Raw genomic sequence first — 16,367 nt, 5'->3', positions numbered from 1 at the left:
TGGACCGCAGAAGAGCTTCCAAAGAGACTACAATAGCAGTAGGTGATTTTATTCGTGTCAGGAAGCAGTCTATTCATTTCAAAGAAGATAGCGTCCTTTCGCTTGTCTCATTCATCAGGTTACTATCTTCACGCTCATGGACAAATTGAACGCTTCAATCGAACTATTAGGAACTATGTACAGGTGTGTCTTCTGGAGCGACAACTGTTCCACCAAGCAGTAACTGAGTATCTGGGTGTATACAGATGCACCACATGCCACAACCAGCGTTGCACCAGATGTGTTGTTGCATGGCAGGATGCCCCGAAGAAGGCTGCATGTAGTAGGCTTTTCTGCACCAGCTTTTGAAGAAGATCCAGCTAAAGAGCTCACACAATTACGGCATAAAATCAAGAAGCAGCAGCAAACCAGCAAACAATATGTGGACCGCAGAAGAGCTGCCAAAGAGACTACAATCGCAGTAGGTGATTTTGTTCGTGTCAGGAAGCAATCTATTCGTTTCAAAGGAGATAGCGTCTTTTCACCGCCAACAAAAGTTGTTAAGAAATGAGGACCTTAATTCTTCTGGCTACAAGATGATAGGACCTGAAACGCCTCAAAACTTGCCAAAGTTCCTCAGACGAGCCAGTTTCATCCTCCTGAGTGTTTCAGTGAACTGCTCTGCCACTTCCTTGCGAGTGTGCTGTGCCGTGCTGTCGTTGTGTGCCTACTTCTCCTACAACGGTGCAATCACATCAGTCTCCCGTTCTGCCAGCTTCTCCTGCAGGGTTGCCCCACTTCAGCCTTCTGCTGCCCCAGCTGTTGTGGTGCCAGTGCCACAGCCTACTAGTGTGCAACCAACCTCATCTGGTCCTGCGCAGTCTCAGCCTGTGCCGGTGCAGACTGCTGCCACGCAAGCAACAGAGCAGCCGCAGCGAGAACGACGACCTACTGCATGGGTGAAGGACTATGTGTCGAAGTAGTGCGGGTGTACTTGTGTATATAAGTGTCCTCTATTTGTTCTAACCCCTACTAACACCACTAACCTCTTTAAATAAGGAAGGGAATATATTGTATTGTGATTTTATTTTCAGTTTCGTTCTGTTCTTTGTACCCGAGAGGGGGCGTTGTGTATGTGTCTCTGTCCTGTATATATGTAGGTGTCCTGAGAAATAAAGGCTTCTTCGAGTCTATGCCCTATTGGAAAAATTGCCATGGTGGATACTGGAAAACATGGTGGGCGTAGTGGAAATAATAGTGGGCATGGTGGAAATAATAGTGGGCATGGTGGAAATTATGATGGCTATGGTGGGACGTAGTGGAAAATATGGTGGTTATGCCGGGACATACTGGGTGGCATGGTGTACAGATGATGGGTAAAGTGGAAATGATGGTGGAAAGCAGAGGCTAGATAGTGGGCAATAATGGGACACTCTGCCCCCCATTGCGATAATGCTGGGAAGCCCTAAGCATATGGTGGGTGGTGCTTATTATGGTGGGCTACATGGTGTACCAAGCTGAGAAACTCTTCCCACCATTGCGATAATGCTGGGAAGCACTAAGCAGATGATGGGTGCTGCTTGTTATGGTGGGCCACATGGTGTACCAAGCTGAGAAGCTTTGCCCACCATCGCGATAATGCTGGGAAGCAGTAAGCAGATGATGGGTGGGCTTATAATGGCGGGCAAATTATATAGTGTACCAAGCTGGGATCTGTACACTACATGTTCTACCATCATGATTTCCACCAAAGGTTAGGCCTACTGACCGAGCCCGTACAATTGTGTTATCCGTGCTTCCGGGTTTCAGAATACACGATTACGACGATTAAGTATGACAATACAGCGCAGCCATATGGCATCAATTAACCTAAATGAAGCATTTTTCATTGTGTATGCTGTTCGCTCAAGAAGCAACAAACATCGATGCGACGCGATTAAAGCACTCCCAGAGAACGTAATTTAGTGAATTGCTTATATGTCGTGTGGTTTTCTTTCTGGGTAGCTGTAGCTGTGCGGTCTGGTGTGGTGTATTTACTAGTTTTACTCAGAGTAACTGGGTGGAGTTTCGAGCGCGCACAAGTGAAACTGCCGGAAGCCAAAGTTTTTGTCCCAGAAGAGAGCGCATAACCACTTATTCATTGTTGCTAAGCTAGCGTCTTTTTTTTTCTTTGTATACCATAAACTGCTCAAGCCGACTAAGAAGGTTTTCAAAAAAGACGTTTCATTAAAAAAGTTACTTCAAAATTAAATCAAGTTTTGCTCGTTTTACTAGAAAATAAGCAGTGAGGTATGATTGGGAACTGCCTGCATTTTTGTGGGCTCCTCTACAAAAACAACCCGAAAGGCAGGCTAAGAGTATTCCTTTGCTGTCACCATATGTTGGCAATATAGCTGGCTATATGCAGATTTTCTATGCCTAACTATGAAGAATTGGATCCCTTGTGTGACATGACATAAGTGTAGCGTTAACAGCATCAGCATTGCATAAATCAGCAGATACATTTGCGCTTATACTCGTGCACCGGTATCTTGATGCATGTGTTCGTTACATGCTACCCTATTAAATAACCCTGTGGTGTTGCCGCTGCAGTGCCTTCCATAATTATTGGACTAATGTGGCATAGGGCATAGAGTTTCCTAAAATTAACTAGAGTGCTGTGATCACTCAGTGAACATGGGAATGATGGGTAGTACACCGATTTGCCTAGCCTTCGTACTTGCGGGCGGCCAATCGCACGTGTGGCTTCATTTGTCGCTGGTTTTCCTTTTCTTTCGAAGAAAAGGACAAACAGTTTTGAACTTCGCAAGCCAATTTGAAATGATAAGCCTAAAAGATTAAAGTGGTAAAGTGACTGATAAACTATTGCTGATTGTTCTTTCGTGACAAAGCAGCTTCAAGCCATGCAAATCCAAAAGGAATGTAAAGTACGAAGACTAGGCAAATTCGTGTACTACCAATATTTCCCGTGCTCGCTAAAGCGCCATGCGTTGCAGCTCCCCCAGACACTAGTGCCAGAGTTCCTTCTAGTGTATATTTAGAAAACTATGGCACAGGGTACTAGAAGGGTGCCACAGTGGGTGCGTGGAAAAATAGGCCAGAGCTTAGGTTCTGACACAATGCAGCATGCCACTGCTTGTGCACTAGTATGTGCAGTCTGTGGTCCTATCAACAATATTGATACGAGCATGTAGTGGGTTTCTTGCTGTTGTGTGACTAGTGTCATCATATTTTGTGCGTGTCGAAGGATTTTGTCGGTGAAAAAATGACGACGAACTCTTGCTGTTCGATCGAAGCTGTTCTGCTGTTTTCTACACTGTTACTTGCACTGAATTTATTACCTTGACAAACTGGTAGACGTGCTGGGTACAATCCAAATTCGCTAGTTTTAACTCAAGCTGCTTCAAGCTTCTGCCACCATTTCGACAATTCTAGAGGAAAACCTGGCACTTCGCCTCAGCCGTCGCTTGCTAGGACTAACTCCTGACCTTGGTACCTTGAGCTCGGCAAGAATGACCACCACAATGGCAAGTCAGATACAAGAGAGCATCGTAGACCAACTCCCATTCACCCCAGGCGTCGTCTGCACAGCAAGCACCTCGAAGCCGTTTCATGGTGATGTATTCGAGGACGTAGATGACTGGCTAGACCAATGCAATCGGGCCGCAGCTGCCAACGATTGGAACGACACTGTGACGTCCCCGCAAACACGGACAGAACCCCGCTCCTTTCGAGATGTGTGCGCTCGTTTCTCAAACCCACGCATAAAGGGCATTCCGGAGTTAAGTACCAGAAGGATTATCTCTACTATCCTCGCGGGCTCCCCCGCGCAAACATGAGGACCGGGTGGCGCCTTGTCGTCTACCGACAGTCTGACAATGTACGATGGAGATAATCGGCACACACCCTTGAGATCTGTGGTATGGGGGAGCAGCAGAACACGTTTTGTTGGCTCGCAGAATGTCACCTTTGCGGCAAGCGCCTTTGCCGGGCCCAGTATGCCTTTCCGTCAACCTCCGTGGCTCCAGGGCTTATTACTGCATTCTGCGCGGATGGCCGCCCGCGGCGGTGAACGACGAAGAAGCGGCGGCTACGGAGAATTCGACGGGAGACACCGAGCTGCATGTTGAGACTTGGTCTAGACATTGGCTCGCCAAGTGCCGAAAGCATCGGGACCATTGTTCGCCCGTAATTAAAGTGTCTTCGAACGACTCGCCCATCCCTCTCCCTGAGGCTCGAGTTTGTACATCGTTACTTGCTCGGCTTTGTTTGGGAGAGGGTTTTCGACTGGTGTAGGCCGCGGGGGCAGCCGCCGAAGAGGATACACTCGGACGGAGAAGAAAAGATATATGCCGCGTGGAGTGGCTGACTGTGATGTGTGGTGCGCGTTCAAAGTGCGCGCCTTCGAAAAGTGCGCGTCACGGAAAAAAAAAAAACAAAAGGAGAAATACCAGAGTGCACGTGCGGTGCTGCTTAAACAAGAATGACGACGTTAAAGAGCGTCAAGCACGAGGATGCGTGGCAGGACGTGAAGTAAACAAAAGGTAAAACATCCAATGGGCAGCGAACACGGAGATTTCAAGGCCCAATGGCTTGACACCACGAAACAGTAGTATCTCCAATGAGAACGAGACAAGTGGGCCAGAGCTGAAGCAGGAGCCTGGGGAGACCAGAGCAAGGGGAATTCGAGGCAGGCAGTGCAAGCGGAAGGTCGTCACCGGACCGGGCGCTGAAGATGGGCCGTTGGGTTCCGGACCCGAGCCTACAGGACCTCCACCGGCCGGGGCCTCCTGCTGTCGGGTTCCCGCTCCAAAGGACCGTGGCCATCCGGTCCTGAACTCCTTTCCAGAGCCTGCGGACTTCGGTTCCGGCAGGCGAGCTACAGCCGTCGGGCTCCGCGGGGCCCGAGCTGTGCGCCCAGCTGCTTGACTAGGTCGACCCTAGTTCCCGGACGCGTCGCCACCAGCCTGCGTTCTCCCGTCTCCGACGTGTCCACGCTCCTCAAGCCGAAACCATCACGATTTGGTAGGGCTTTTCGACGTGTCGCCAGCAGCCAGCGTTCCCTCGTCCTCGTCCAGCCCACGCACTGACGCAGGAGTCACGGCGTTCCGGTTTCTCATCACCGCCGAAAACCAACTTGTGGGTGAGACTGCACCGATACTCTTGCGCTACTCCCATCACTCAGCCCCTTTCGAACGTTAGGTTTAGTTACTGACTTTGAACGTTTTTGTTGGGTGTTTACAGATGTGTTTCGTCATGTCCAGTCAACTGTTTATTAAGTGTTTTGTTTTGTGAGGAATCTTTGCCTTTTTTCTTTTCAATTAAACTTTTTGTGTGTTTCTTGGAAACCGAACGGCTTTGTCCTTATTAACAAAACTCTCTGAGGCTCAGCCCGGGAGAAAAACAAATCAGCAACAAGAACCCGCATCACAAATTGGCGTCCGCGACAGGACAAAGTCGTTTGTTTTTCCAGTAGATTTTTTGACGCGGTTAACACGATGACGAACACGTGGGAGTTAATTGAGTTGGCGGATAAAATGGGACTGACGGGAGCGGAGTTTAGAGTATGGTACGAGGAGCGGATGGAGAGGGAGCGTGAGCAACGGGCTGCAGAACGAAAGGCGGCGAAGGAAAAGCTTGAATTGGTGCTTAGAGCTAAGAAGGAGGAGCTAGAGCGCGTAACGCGTGAAAATAAAGTGTTGCTAGAGCGTCAGACACGCATACTGAAGCAGCAGCTCCAATTAGAGAGGGTGGACTTCGAGCGGCGACTCGAGCTTGCGATGGCGAAAAGGGGGCAGCTGGCGATGCAGAAGGTCGAGCAAGCGGTGAATGTTTGCTCCGATAGCAGCGTTTGCTGGAGGGAAGTCGATTCCTGCAAGGTTGGCCTCGAGCCTCGCGACAGCCTTACTTCGGAGCGAGAAGCTCAGATAGAGGAAGGCAGAGAGGTGGACAGCCAAGAAGGCAGGAGTCATGAGGAGTTTGTTGAAGCGACGGAAAGCTTCTCTGGCTGGGAACATATTACTTCCGTTAGCTGCTTGGGGACCTCTGAGAGGCCAAGCACCTATGAAGAAGAGCGCCTGGATATGGGCGACCTAGAAGCTGTGGAAAATGTTGTGGAGCAAAGCTTCGATAGCAGGGAACAAAGAAGCTCCATTCAGAATGAGGTGTGTATCAGAACGTCTCAGAGGCCGAGCACATTTCGGGAAGGGGTAGGGCTACCTCTCAATAGCTCCATGGAAGGAGCGCTAGAACGTCATTGGGAAGATGGCAGCGAATGCCATGAAGGCTCTGATATAGTGGCCACTGATTGTTTTGTACCGACAGAGGTAGCAGCAGGCACCACGTCAATGGTCCTAGACCATACGTATATCTCACTCAGAGAGAGAGGGGATTCTAGTTCACAGGATAGCGTAACTGCTATTTGTCCGAGAAAACACGATGGGAGTGCTGAAGCACTCTTCAAAATAAACAGTATCGAATCGGAGGTGGGCTCGATAGTAGGTATGGAGAATGCCAGACAGGGTCTTGAACCTGAGAACGTGATTGGTTTTGAACCTATAATTAAGTCCACTCAAGATGAGCTGTATAATGACCGAGCACAACGGCATCCCTTCTCAAGAATCCAGGAACCTCACACGCTTGTCGGAGCGTTTGGGCTTGCTGAGGGCACCCCGAGCTTGTGTTCATTAGATGGTGAACTAAAAGAAAGCATTTGTGTGAGAGATTGTGGCATTTGGACATTCGTGTCTCAGTGCGTTTCGTGTCGACGCCGACGGCTCGAGACCGCGCCCTGTTCCTCTGTGACCGGTAAGCGTTCATGTGGCCGGCGGGGGCGCAGACACGCGTTTCAGCGAAAGTGCATAAAAGCATGTTGGCCACAGTTACTTTCGAAACGTGCGAGAAGGGCAGTGCGTCTGGTTTGGGACGCGATAACCTGAGTGTAGGGTTAGAAAACCGGTAGCTCTTTCTGGACTTCGACTTTTAGATGCGGACACAAGTAGCTTTGTCCATAGTCGATTTTGTGGTAAAAAGGTTTATTCCGGGTTTCAGAACTTTTAAATGCAATTGGGTGAATCTAAAGTTTAAGTGTGGACATTTGGACGATGTAGCGAACTGTAGCCCGGTGATGTGTTGAACTGCGTGGTGCAAATATGTGGTTTAATTGTGACGTAGTGCAGAACGCGCACTCATCGGCAGTTTTTTTTTTCTAAAAAAAAAAAAAACTTGAATAAAAGGGGGGCGTATGTGATGTGTGGTGCGCGTTCAAAGTGCGCGCCTTCGAAAAGTGCGCGTCACGGAAAAAAAAAAAACAAAAGGAGAAATACCAGAGTGCACGTGCGGTGCTGCTTAAACAAGAATGACGACGTTAAAGAGCGTCAAGCACGAGGATGCGTGGCAGGACGTGAAGTAAACAAAAGGTAAAACATCCAATGGGCAGCGAACACGGAGATTTCAAGGCCCAATGGCTTGACACCACGAAACAGTAGTATCTCCAATGAGAACGAGACAAGTGGGCCAGAGCTGAAGCAGGAGCCTGGGGAGACCAGAGCAAGGGGAATTCGAGGCAGGCAGTGCAAGCGGAAGGTCGTCACCGGACCGGGCGCTGAAGATGGGCCGTTGGGTTCCGGACCCGAGCCTACAGGACCTCCACCGGCCGGGGCCTCCTGCTGTCGGGTTCCCGCTCCAAAGGACCGTGGCCATCCGGTCCTGAACTCCTTTCCAGAGCCTGCGGACTTCGGTTCCGGCAGGCGAGCTACAGCCGTCGGGCTCCGGGCCCGAGCTGTGCGCCCAGCTGCTTGACTAGGTCGACCCTAGTTCCCGGACGCGTCGCCACCAGCCTGCGTTCTCCCGTCTCCGACGTGTCCACGCTCCTCAAGCCGAAACCATCACGATTTGGTAGGGCTTTTCGACGTGTCGCCAGCAGCCAGCGTTCCCTCGTCCTCGTCCAGCCCACGCACTGACGCAGGAGTCACGGCGTTCCGGTTTCTCATCACCGCCGAAAACCAACTTGTGGGTGAGACTGCACCGATACTCTTGCGCTACTCCCATCACTCAGCCCCTTTCGAACGTTAGGTTTAGTTACTGACTTTGAACGTTTTTGTTGGGTGTTTACAGATGTGTTTCGTCATGTCCAGTCAACTGTTTATTAAGTGTTTTGTTTTGTGAGGAATCTTTGCCTTTTTTCTTTTCAATTAAACTTTTTGTGTGTTTCTTGGAAACCGAACGGCTTTGTCCTTATTAACAAAACTCTCTGAGGCTCAGCCCGGGAGAAAAACAAATCAGCAACAAGAACCCGCATCACACTGACTGGTTTGGTGCCCCGGTAGGGCGGAGTCGGGTCCTACAAAAAGGGGACTATGAGACGAGCTTGGGAGCCGAGATACGATGTGAAGAGTCAGAGAGAGACGGAGCGTTGAGATGGAGATGGTAGAAAGACGGAACGGAAAAGGAAGATAAGAGAGTCGAAGAGACAGTGATGAGGAGCGATGAGATGATGACTAGGGCAAAGACTGTACGATGAAGAATGAAAGTTGGGATAGGAGGCGAGTGAATGGAGCATTCTGAGAGGCACGACGAAGGCGACGATGACGAAGACGATGAAGGCGCCGACGAATCGGACAATGACACCAGGAAGAAGCCCTGAGTCCCAACTCGAACAGCCAGCTCCGAGGCCCCCGTCAACATGGACAGTCTGTGAGACGAACTTCATCTCCCTTACTTAAATGAGCTTTGCGGGTAGGGATGCGGCAAATTGGGACATTGCGCGGTTTTGTTAATTAATGACTTTATCCTCTGTGTCGTCGCGTGTTTGCATTATATATGCATAACTTTGTGTTGTTACAGTTACTTCCTTTATGTGCCTGCCCTGTGTGAAATGTCGCGAGTGTTTAAATCATGTGTTATAATTTTGTGTAGTGGTTGATGTGCGCAGTTCTACGATGTTTGCAGTTAGTATTAAATTAAATTAACCAGTAAACAGAAACAGGTCGTAGCGTTTCTTACTTCTTGGCCCCAGCACGAATCCCTGTATGTGGAATGTGATTGAGACACGTAGCCAAGAGGGAACCGGATAAAAAGGGTTGAGTGTTCTTCCCTCTCTTTGGCGATCGGCGGCGTAGCGGGGGATGTCTTAAGTGGTGGCAGCGGTGGGATTACTGCTGGGGCAATGGTGCGAGATTTGACTCTCGTACTAGGGAAGGAGAGGCGGAAAATTGAACGAGCAGGCTAATAAGATGACCGACAGAGACGACCTATTTGAGATGAGCGCGTTAATGTTAGCGGACATGGTTCCATCGTTAACGGGAGGTGATACGGGTCCGGATATTGGGGTTTTCTTGAAAATTTTGGAACAGGTCGGTCACTTGGGTCGATGGCGGGATAATGAGCTGATCTGCATAGCACGATGCAGGATGGTAGGCGCGGCGCGCAATTTTGCCTGATGGGATGAAGGCGTTGCTGTGGCTTCAAAATTTTCTGAGTTCAAATATTTGGCCCTCAAGAGGTTCGATATGGAACCACTTATCTTTAAAACGGAACGGTTTTTAAACGCGAGGCAGAAGGCAGATGAGGAGGTTAGGTCATTTGCAAGTCGCTTGCGCATCCTCGGGACCGCCACCCTGGCGAGCTCCGATAGTCAGGATCCGGTGAAAGCTTCACTTCGCCGCGAAATTCTAGCCGAACAATTGCTCCAGCAATTTTTATTAGGCCTGAGGGATCCGGTCCGCAGATTTGTTCTCTCTCGAGACCCAAAAACGTTTGACGAGGCCATTGCCATAGCAGTCAAGGAGGAGCAGAATGAGAAAGTGTCGAGCAGCCATTCGTTACCCATTCGATATGTAGAAGAGGACACGGATGTTCATGAAATGCATAGCCGCCTTGACCGCCTCGAAAAACTTGTGGAAAGCTTGGCAGTACGCAATAAGGTAGAACAAAATTGGCAGGAATACCCGAAGCAACTCCCTAATGCCGACAGGTGCTATAACTGCGGCAGGTTTGGTCACATTCGGCGAGAATGCCACCGGTACCGGCGACGAAATTGGAATCCGATGGGCAACAGCCGCATTCACAAAGACAAGGAGATGGTGACAAAATTCGAATCTGGAAACCTAGACGCGACCCCTCCTCATGACGTTGACGCGCAGAGGTCAATCGCAGTCGTAAATGTCCGCGAGGAAACAAGCTCCTTAAAAATGAGTCACGGTTCAGCGTGTGCGGAAGAGGTTAATGTAATTTCTGTGATCGAGGAGGATGTTCCGCCATTGAGCGAGTGTGTGTTTGAGAGGAACGCTGGCACGCCGGTGCCACTGGGTGAAACAAATGCTGTCAATGTCGAGGTTGCTGGAGCGGATACGGACGGTTTAGCTGTGGTTTCTATCTCGAAGGTCCCACGAGACGATGAGGCATTACCAGTAGGAGTGACAGATATGGAGTTGGATGAGGATGGTTTTTCTGAGGATACAGTTATCGGAGTCTTGGTCGACACGGTGGTAGACCGAACGTTGGAGAAAGTGGATGAGATTGAAGAATGCCTAGATCGCAACGGGGTAGTTTTTGTGGGGCCAGAGATGAACTGCAGCACACTCGATGTACACCGCAGCAAACCCGGGCATGCGCAGCGGTGGTCTTGTCAGATAGCTTCGCACATGCCTCATTCCGCGACTGAGTCGACAAGGTTGAAGTTCGGAACATCTAATGAGGGTCCGCGACTCGGAGTCGGGAAAGAAGTCTGCATACGGGTAGACGCTGAGCACTCGGGGATTGGCTAGGGTCATAAAAGTCCGCAATGTTGTGTGCCATTTTATGTTTTATAATTTCTACCTGGTCATTGTGCATGTTACTTTAGTAAAGACCTTCTGTTGAAGTTTAAGTTTTTATATTATTTTGCTTTGGCTTGTACACTTGTTTTATTTTGTTGATTGTGTTTTGAAATGAGGCGAGGCAGAAGATGGTACGCGAGGGTAATTCAGTGTTGCTGCCTGTATGACCAATGTACTCCCGCCATCCCGCTTTTCGTTTGGTTGAAGTGTTCGATAAGATGTTAAAGTTTTGTGCATGGGTGGAATGAAAGCGTAATGAAATGTGTGTATACTCTGTTTGGTTGTGCCGAGAGTGAACAGTGCAAACAAAGTGTGTGTTGTGCTCGCATGGTAGTGAACCTTCCGTACTCATGACTGAACGCTGCGTGCCAAACCATCCGACAAGCAGCTGTGACCAGTGTGCGTTTTGTCCACGCGTCATCCACGAGTTTCTGCAGTGATTCTGAAGAGTTCAAGTGTGTTGTGCGCGGTAGAAATAAGGAATCAAACTGCTTCGTGGTGGGTGATGATTCAGCGACAATCAAAGATTGGTTCCTCTCAGCGACGCGCCACCGCCACGGCTGAATCACAAGTGTACTGTGTTCGCGTATCGTATTCCTAAAACTGCCGCAATGTCTCAATTTCGCTGCGCAACCCAAAGGTGTTAGCGGCCACATTTCCCGTGTTTGAATTTTCCCGCTGGGAAAATTCTTGTGCAAGATGAAGGGATTGTGACGTCCCCGCAAACACGGACAGAACCCCGCTCCTTTCGAGATGTGTGCGCTCATTTCTCAAACCCACGCATAAAGGGCATTCCGGAGTTAAGTACCAGAAGGATTATCTCTACTATCCTCGCGGGCTCCCCCGCGCAAACATGAGGACCGGGTGGCGCCTTGTCGTCTACCAACAGTCTGACAATGTACGATGGAGATAATCGGCACACACCCTTGAGATCTGTGGTATGGGGGAGCAGCAGAACATGTTTTGTTGGCTCGCAGAATGCCACCTTTGCGGCAAGCGCCTTTGCCGGGCCCAGTATGCCTTTCCGTCAACCTCTGTGGCTCCAGGGCTTATTACTGCATTCTGCGCGGATGGTCGCCCGCGGCGGTGAACGACGAAGAAGCGGCGGCTACAGAGAATTCGACGGGAGACACCGAGCTGCATGTTGAGACTTGGTCTAGACATTGGCTCGCCAAGTGCCGAAAGCATCGGGACCATTGTTCGCCCGTAATTAAAGTGTCTTCGAACGGCTCGCCCATCCCTCTCCCTGAGGCTCGAGTTTGTACATCGTTACTTGCTCGGCTTTGTTTGGGAGAGGGTTTTCTACTGGTGTAGGCCGCGGGGGTGGCCGCCGAAGAGGATACACTCGGACGGAGAAGAAAAGATATATGCCGCGTGGAGTGGCGGACGGGTTTGGTGCCCCGGTAGGGCGGAGTCGGGTCCTACAAAAAGGGGACTACGAGACGAGCTTGGGAGCCGAGATACGATGTGAAGAGTCGGAGAGAGACGGAGCGTTGAGATGGAGATGGTAGAAAGACGGAACGGAAAAGGAAGATAACAGAGTCGAAGAGATAGTGATGAGGAGCGATGAGATGATGACTAGGGCAAAGACGGTAGGATGAAGAATGAAAGTTGGGGATAGGAGGCGAGTGAATGGAGCATTCTGAGAGGCACGACGAAGGCGACGATGACGAAGACGATGAAGGCGCCGACGAATCGGACAATGACACCAGGAAGAAGCCCTGAGTCCCAACTCGAACAGCCAGCTCCGAGGCCCCCGTCAACATGAACAGTCTGTGAGACGAACTTCATCTCCCTTACTTAAATGAGCTTTGCGGGTAGGGATGCGGCAAATTGGGACATTGCGCGGTTTTGTTAATTAATCACTTTATCATCTGTGTCGTCGCGTGTTTGCTTTATATATGCATAACTTTGTGTTGTTACAGTTACTTCCTTTATGTGCCTGCCCTGTGTCAAATGTCGCGAGTGTTTAAATCATGTGTTATAATTTTGTGTAGTGGTTGATGTGCGCGGTTCTACGATGTTTGCAGTTAGTATTAAATTAAATTAACCAGTAAACAGAAACAGGTCGTAGCGTCTTTTACTTCCTGGCCCCAGCACGAATCCCTGTATGTGGAAAGTGATTGAGACACGTAGCCAAGAGGGAACCGGATAAAAAGGGTTGAGTGTTCTTCCCTCTCTTTGGCGATCGGCGGCGTAGCGGGGGACGTCTCAACACCAAGAAGCTTCGCTACATCTATTTTTCACTTGAAGACTACGCTCGCATTTGGTACTAGAACCACGAGTCGAATATCACCTACTGGCAAGAATTCCAGCGACAGCTATGCCAGGCATTCCGAAATCCCGAAAGGAAAGAAAAGGCCAAGCAGGCTCCGCAGAGCCGGGTTCAGAAGCCAAATGAAAACATGGCTATGCTTGCCGAAGACATGTCATGCTTGTTTAAGCATGCTGACGCAGAATGAATGAAACAAAAAAGTTCAACTCCTCCTGCGGGATGTCAAGGAGCAACTTTGTGCTGGACTCATACGCAAGCCCCTAACCACTGTCAATGATTTCATTGCGGAAGCTACTACCATGGAACGGGCACTTCAGCAACGCTCTCTACAGTACGACCACCAAGTTTCTGTTGCCGCGGTGTAAGCTTTCACCTGAGGACAGGACTTATCAGCACTTCGCGAACTTGTGCGGAGCGTGATCCAGGAGGAGCTCGAAAAGGTGCATCCCACTTCTGCTCACCCAAGTGCGACGATTCTGGGAGACATTATTCGCGATGAACTCAGAAGTGTGACCCAACTATTGCTCCCAATGCGTGTAGAAGCTCCCGCTCTGTCTTATGTCGAAGCATTGAGGAGTCCTCAACCTTCTACCGGACGTCGGCCACCCTCTACTTTCTTACCATCGCCCCGTCAATTCCAACCTGCAAATACCTACGAGAGCACTTTCCAGTATGACGTTCCGCGTGAAGTCACCCGTAAATCTGACATATGGCGCACCTCTGAACATAGGTCTTTTTGCTACCACAGCGGCGAAGCGGGCCATGTGTACCGCCAGTGTGCGTATTGCAGGATGGGCCTTGAGGGGTTTCACCTTAACGCGTGTTGACCCAGCAACGGGGAGTGTCCTCGCGAGATTCAGCAATAGCTATCAGCGCAGCAGCCGTTTTCTCCTGCACAAAGCCACCGGCAACGCTCACCTTCTCCTAGGTGCCTCAGCTCGCCTAGTCATTACGCCACATTCTCTGGTGTACGAAACAGGTCCCAAGTCTTGGCCCACGCCAAAAAAACTGAGGCCAGCGACCTCTGGGGGTAAGGCCGCTGTTGACCAAAGTGACAAACATCCTCTACCACGACACGTTGACGACACCAATATTTCTGTCACGAAATTTTCTGAACGTGAAGCAGCGATTTCCGCCGATATTTCTATAACCGTCGACAATCACTCGACTACTGCACTCGTGGATACTGGCGCCATTTACTCCGTTATGAGTGACTGATTTGATTGATTTGTGAGGTGTGGTAAAAAAACGCTGCCCTGGAGAGTGTGCGTCATGCTTTGACGTAGAAAATCGGTGTGCGGGGCCCGCTTAGTATTTCAAGGTGCGCAGGAATCATCATGATGGTGATAGCGGTAAAACTATGAGTGGGCCTATGCGCGTGCTCCTGCGCGTACCACGTGAAAAGCTCCCGAGCCACGGGGACAGCTCGGCTAACCCCAGAGAGCAGAGCGCAAGGACAAGTTCGGGCCACGCCCCGGCTGCTCGTTCTGACCCTCCGTGTCCGGGCCTCGTCTCGGCGTTGAAGTCCTCGGGTGCGTCCTGGACTAGGCACCGCCCACCTCGCCCCCCCGTTGTTCTGAAGCGGCATTCGTCACGGCCAGCTGCTGTTCTGGTCTCGGAGCGAGACGCTGTTCCAGGTCTGTTCGCGGCAGACGGGCGGTATGCTGTACTCGATGGTGTACAGGCAAGCCCAGGCGTTGACCACCGTACTGGGATGCCCCTGGCGGTTATCTTCTAGACCGGGCCCCGCCTCGGTACGAACTCCGCAAGCACAAGGCACACCGCCTCCTGACTACCAGAGAGCTCAAGGTCAAGCGCAACATTCACGCCCCAAGAGTAGAATGTGAGTGGACGAACAAGAACATTAACTCCCTTTCGCGTAGGACCGTGAACGCGTGTATATATATGTGTGAGTTTATGTTGTGTGTATCCCTTTGTCCGTCTTCGTGTATATAAAAGTCTCTCGTTGTCCTCGAACGTCCTCTGTCCTGATCTGGCTAACCTGTGCCACAGTTGCCCACAAATTTTGGCGAGCCTGCCAGGATAGATCGGCCTTACCTTCTTGCCGAGAGCCAGACGGGCAGGACGAACCGATGGATTTAGAGAAATTGCACGCGATCGGAACGGACATGGGCCTTGCCAGGATCGGCACTCAACATCTTTCAGGCAAGAATTGGTCGCACACCGGATGCCTGTAAACGTGCAAAGACTGCTTTGTATTGGAGAGGAGGTCGGGTGGTTTTGCACCGACATAGAGCGAATGTTGCAAGAAGACCTTGATGAGGAACAAAAGAGAATTGATTTGGAACTGCGGTACATGTGCAAAAATGACAATGAGCGTGTGCGTTTGCGACAGGAAGAAGCTGTTGTCTGAGATCAGCACAGCTATTTTGGAAATCCGAGAGATTGCAAATAGGGTAGCGCTTTAGGAGGTTAATGAAGAGAACCAAGTCAATAATCTCAAGGATGAGATAGTTATTCATAATGTTGACACAAGTCTGTCAGACACACTCGAAAAAGTGTATGTCGGAGAACATGATGATGTAGCTCTGTGTACACGATCTGCAAGTGAATGTGTTAAGCATATACGTGATGACATTGAAGGTGACGGAAGTATAGAGCAGCATGGCTTCTGCAGTGGTCAGCTGAAACCTCTCGGCCATACAAAGAGCACGTCATGCGCATCTGAGACTCTTGCTTTGGAGCCCAACGAAAAGCGAGTGGCATTGAAAAACCCTAAAACAGAGCCAGAAGATGACCATAATTCGAGCAAGAGGGGCCAGAACTCCAAGAGTAGTAGTGGAGGTAGGAACGCTGTCAGCCCAAAACATGGTACTCCGTACCATGCGGAGGCAAATGAACTTCGAGACAACTGAAAGATGTGGCGTGCTTTGGACATTGTAGCCTGGCACTCAGACCCCGATGTTTGGATCGAACATTGTTCTATCTACGTAAACATCGGGAAGCCACCGCGGTACACAGAAGCACATAGGAAGAAAGAGATCTGGTTCTGCGCTAGTACATGGAAGAAAAGGAGAAAGAATACAAACCTGGTTGACCGATTCTGAACTGATCTGCGACACGACAATGGACTTCGAACTGCATGCGGAACCAATTCCCCGCGCTGACATAATGTTTGCCCGACTTACTGGGCGTTGATGCTTCCAAGCTTGACTCGACGAATTCATCGTGCTGCCCGGTGCCTGTGTTTCCCGCAACGGCATGAGTGAGTGGTCGTTGGCCAAGGCATCGGGTCACGAGCGTGCGGTGCTGTGCATTCCGTGTGTGGACGCCCT

The 16,367-nt window shown here is 50.2% G+C and overlaps 2 protein-coding genes across 13 annotated transcripts in view; one reads left to right on the top strand and one right to left on the bottom strand.

The window, feature by feature from the left end:
- LOC119176042 (uncharacterized) overlaps positions 1 to 16,367 on the bottom strand; it is a 475,621-nt gene that overhangs the window by 78,905 nt on the left and 380,349 nt on the right. The window lies entirely within an intron of this gene.
- LOC142776769 (uncharacterized) lies at positions 9,489 to 12,860 on the top strand. Its single transcript, XM_075881093.1, has one exon. It carries the CDS (start codon positions 9,489 to 9,491, stop codon positions 10,743 to 10,745), a length of 1,257 nt encoding a protein of 418 aa, XP_075737208.1. The 3' UTR covers positions 10,746 to 12,860.

This window comes from Rhipicephalus microplus, chromosome X, assembly GCF_043290135.1.
Source record: "Rhipicephalus microplus isolate Deutch F79 chromosome X, USDA_Rmic, whole genome shotgun sequence".
NCBI lineage: Eukaryota > Metazoa > Arthropoda > Arachnida > Ixodida > Ixodidae > Rhipicephalus > Rhipicephalus microplus.
The sequence above is the reverse complement of the archived record's forward strand: the minus strand, read 5'-3'. Positions and strand labels throughout refer to the sequence as shown.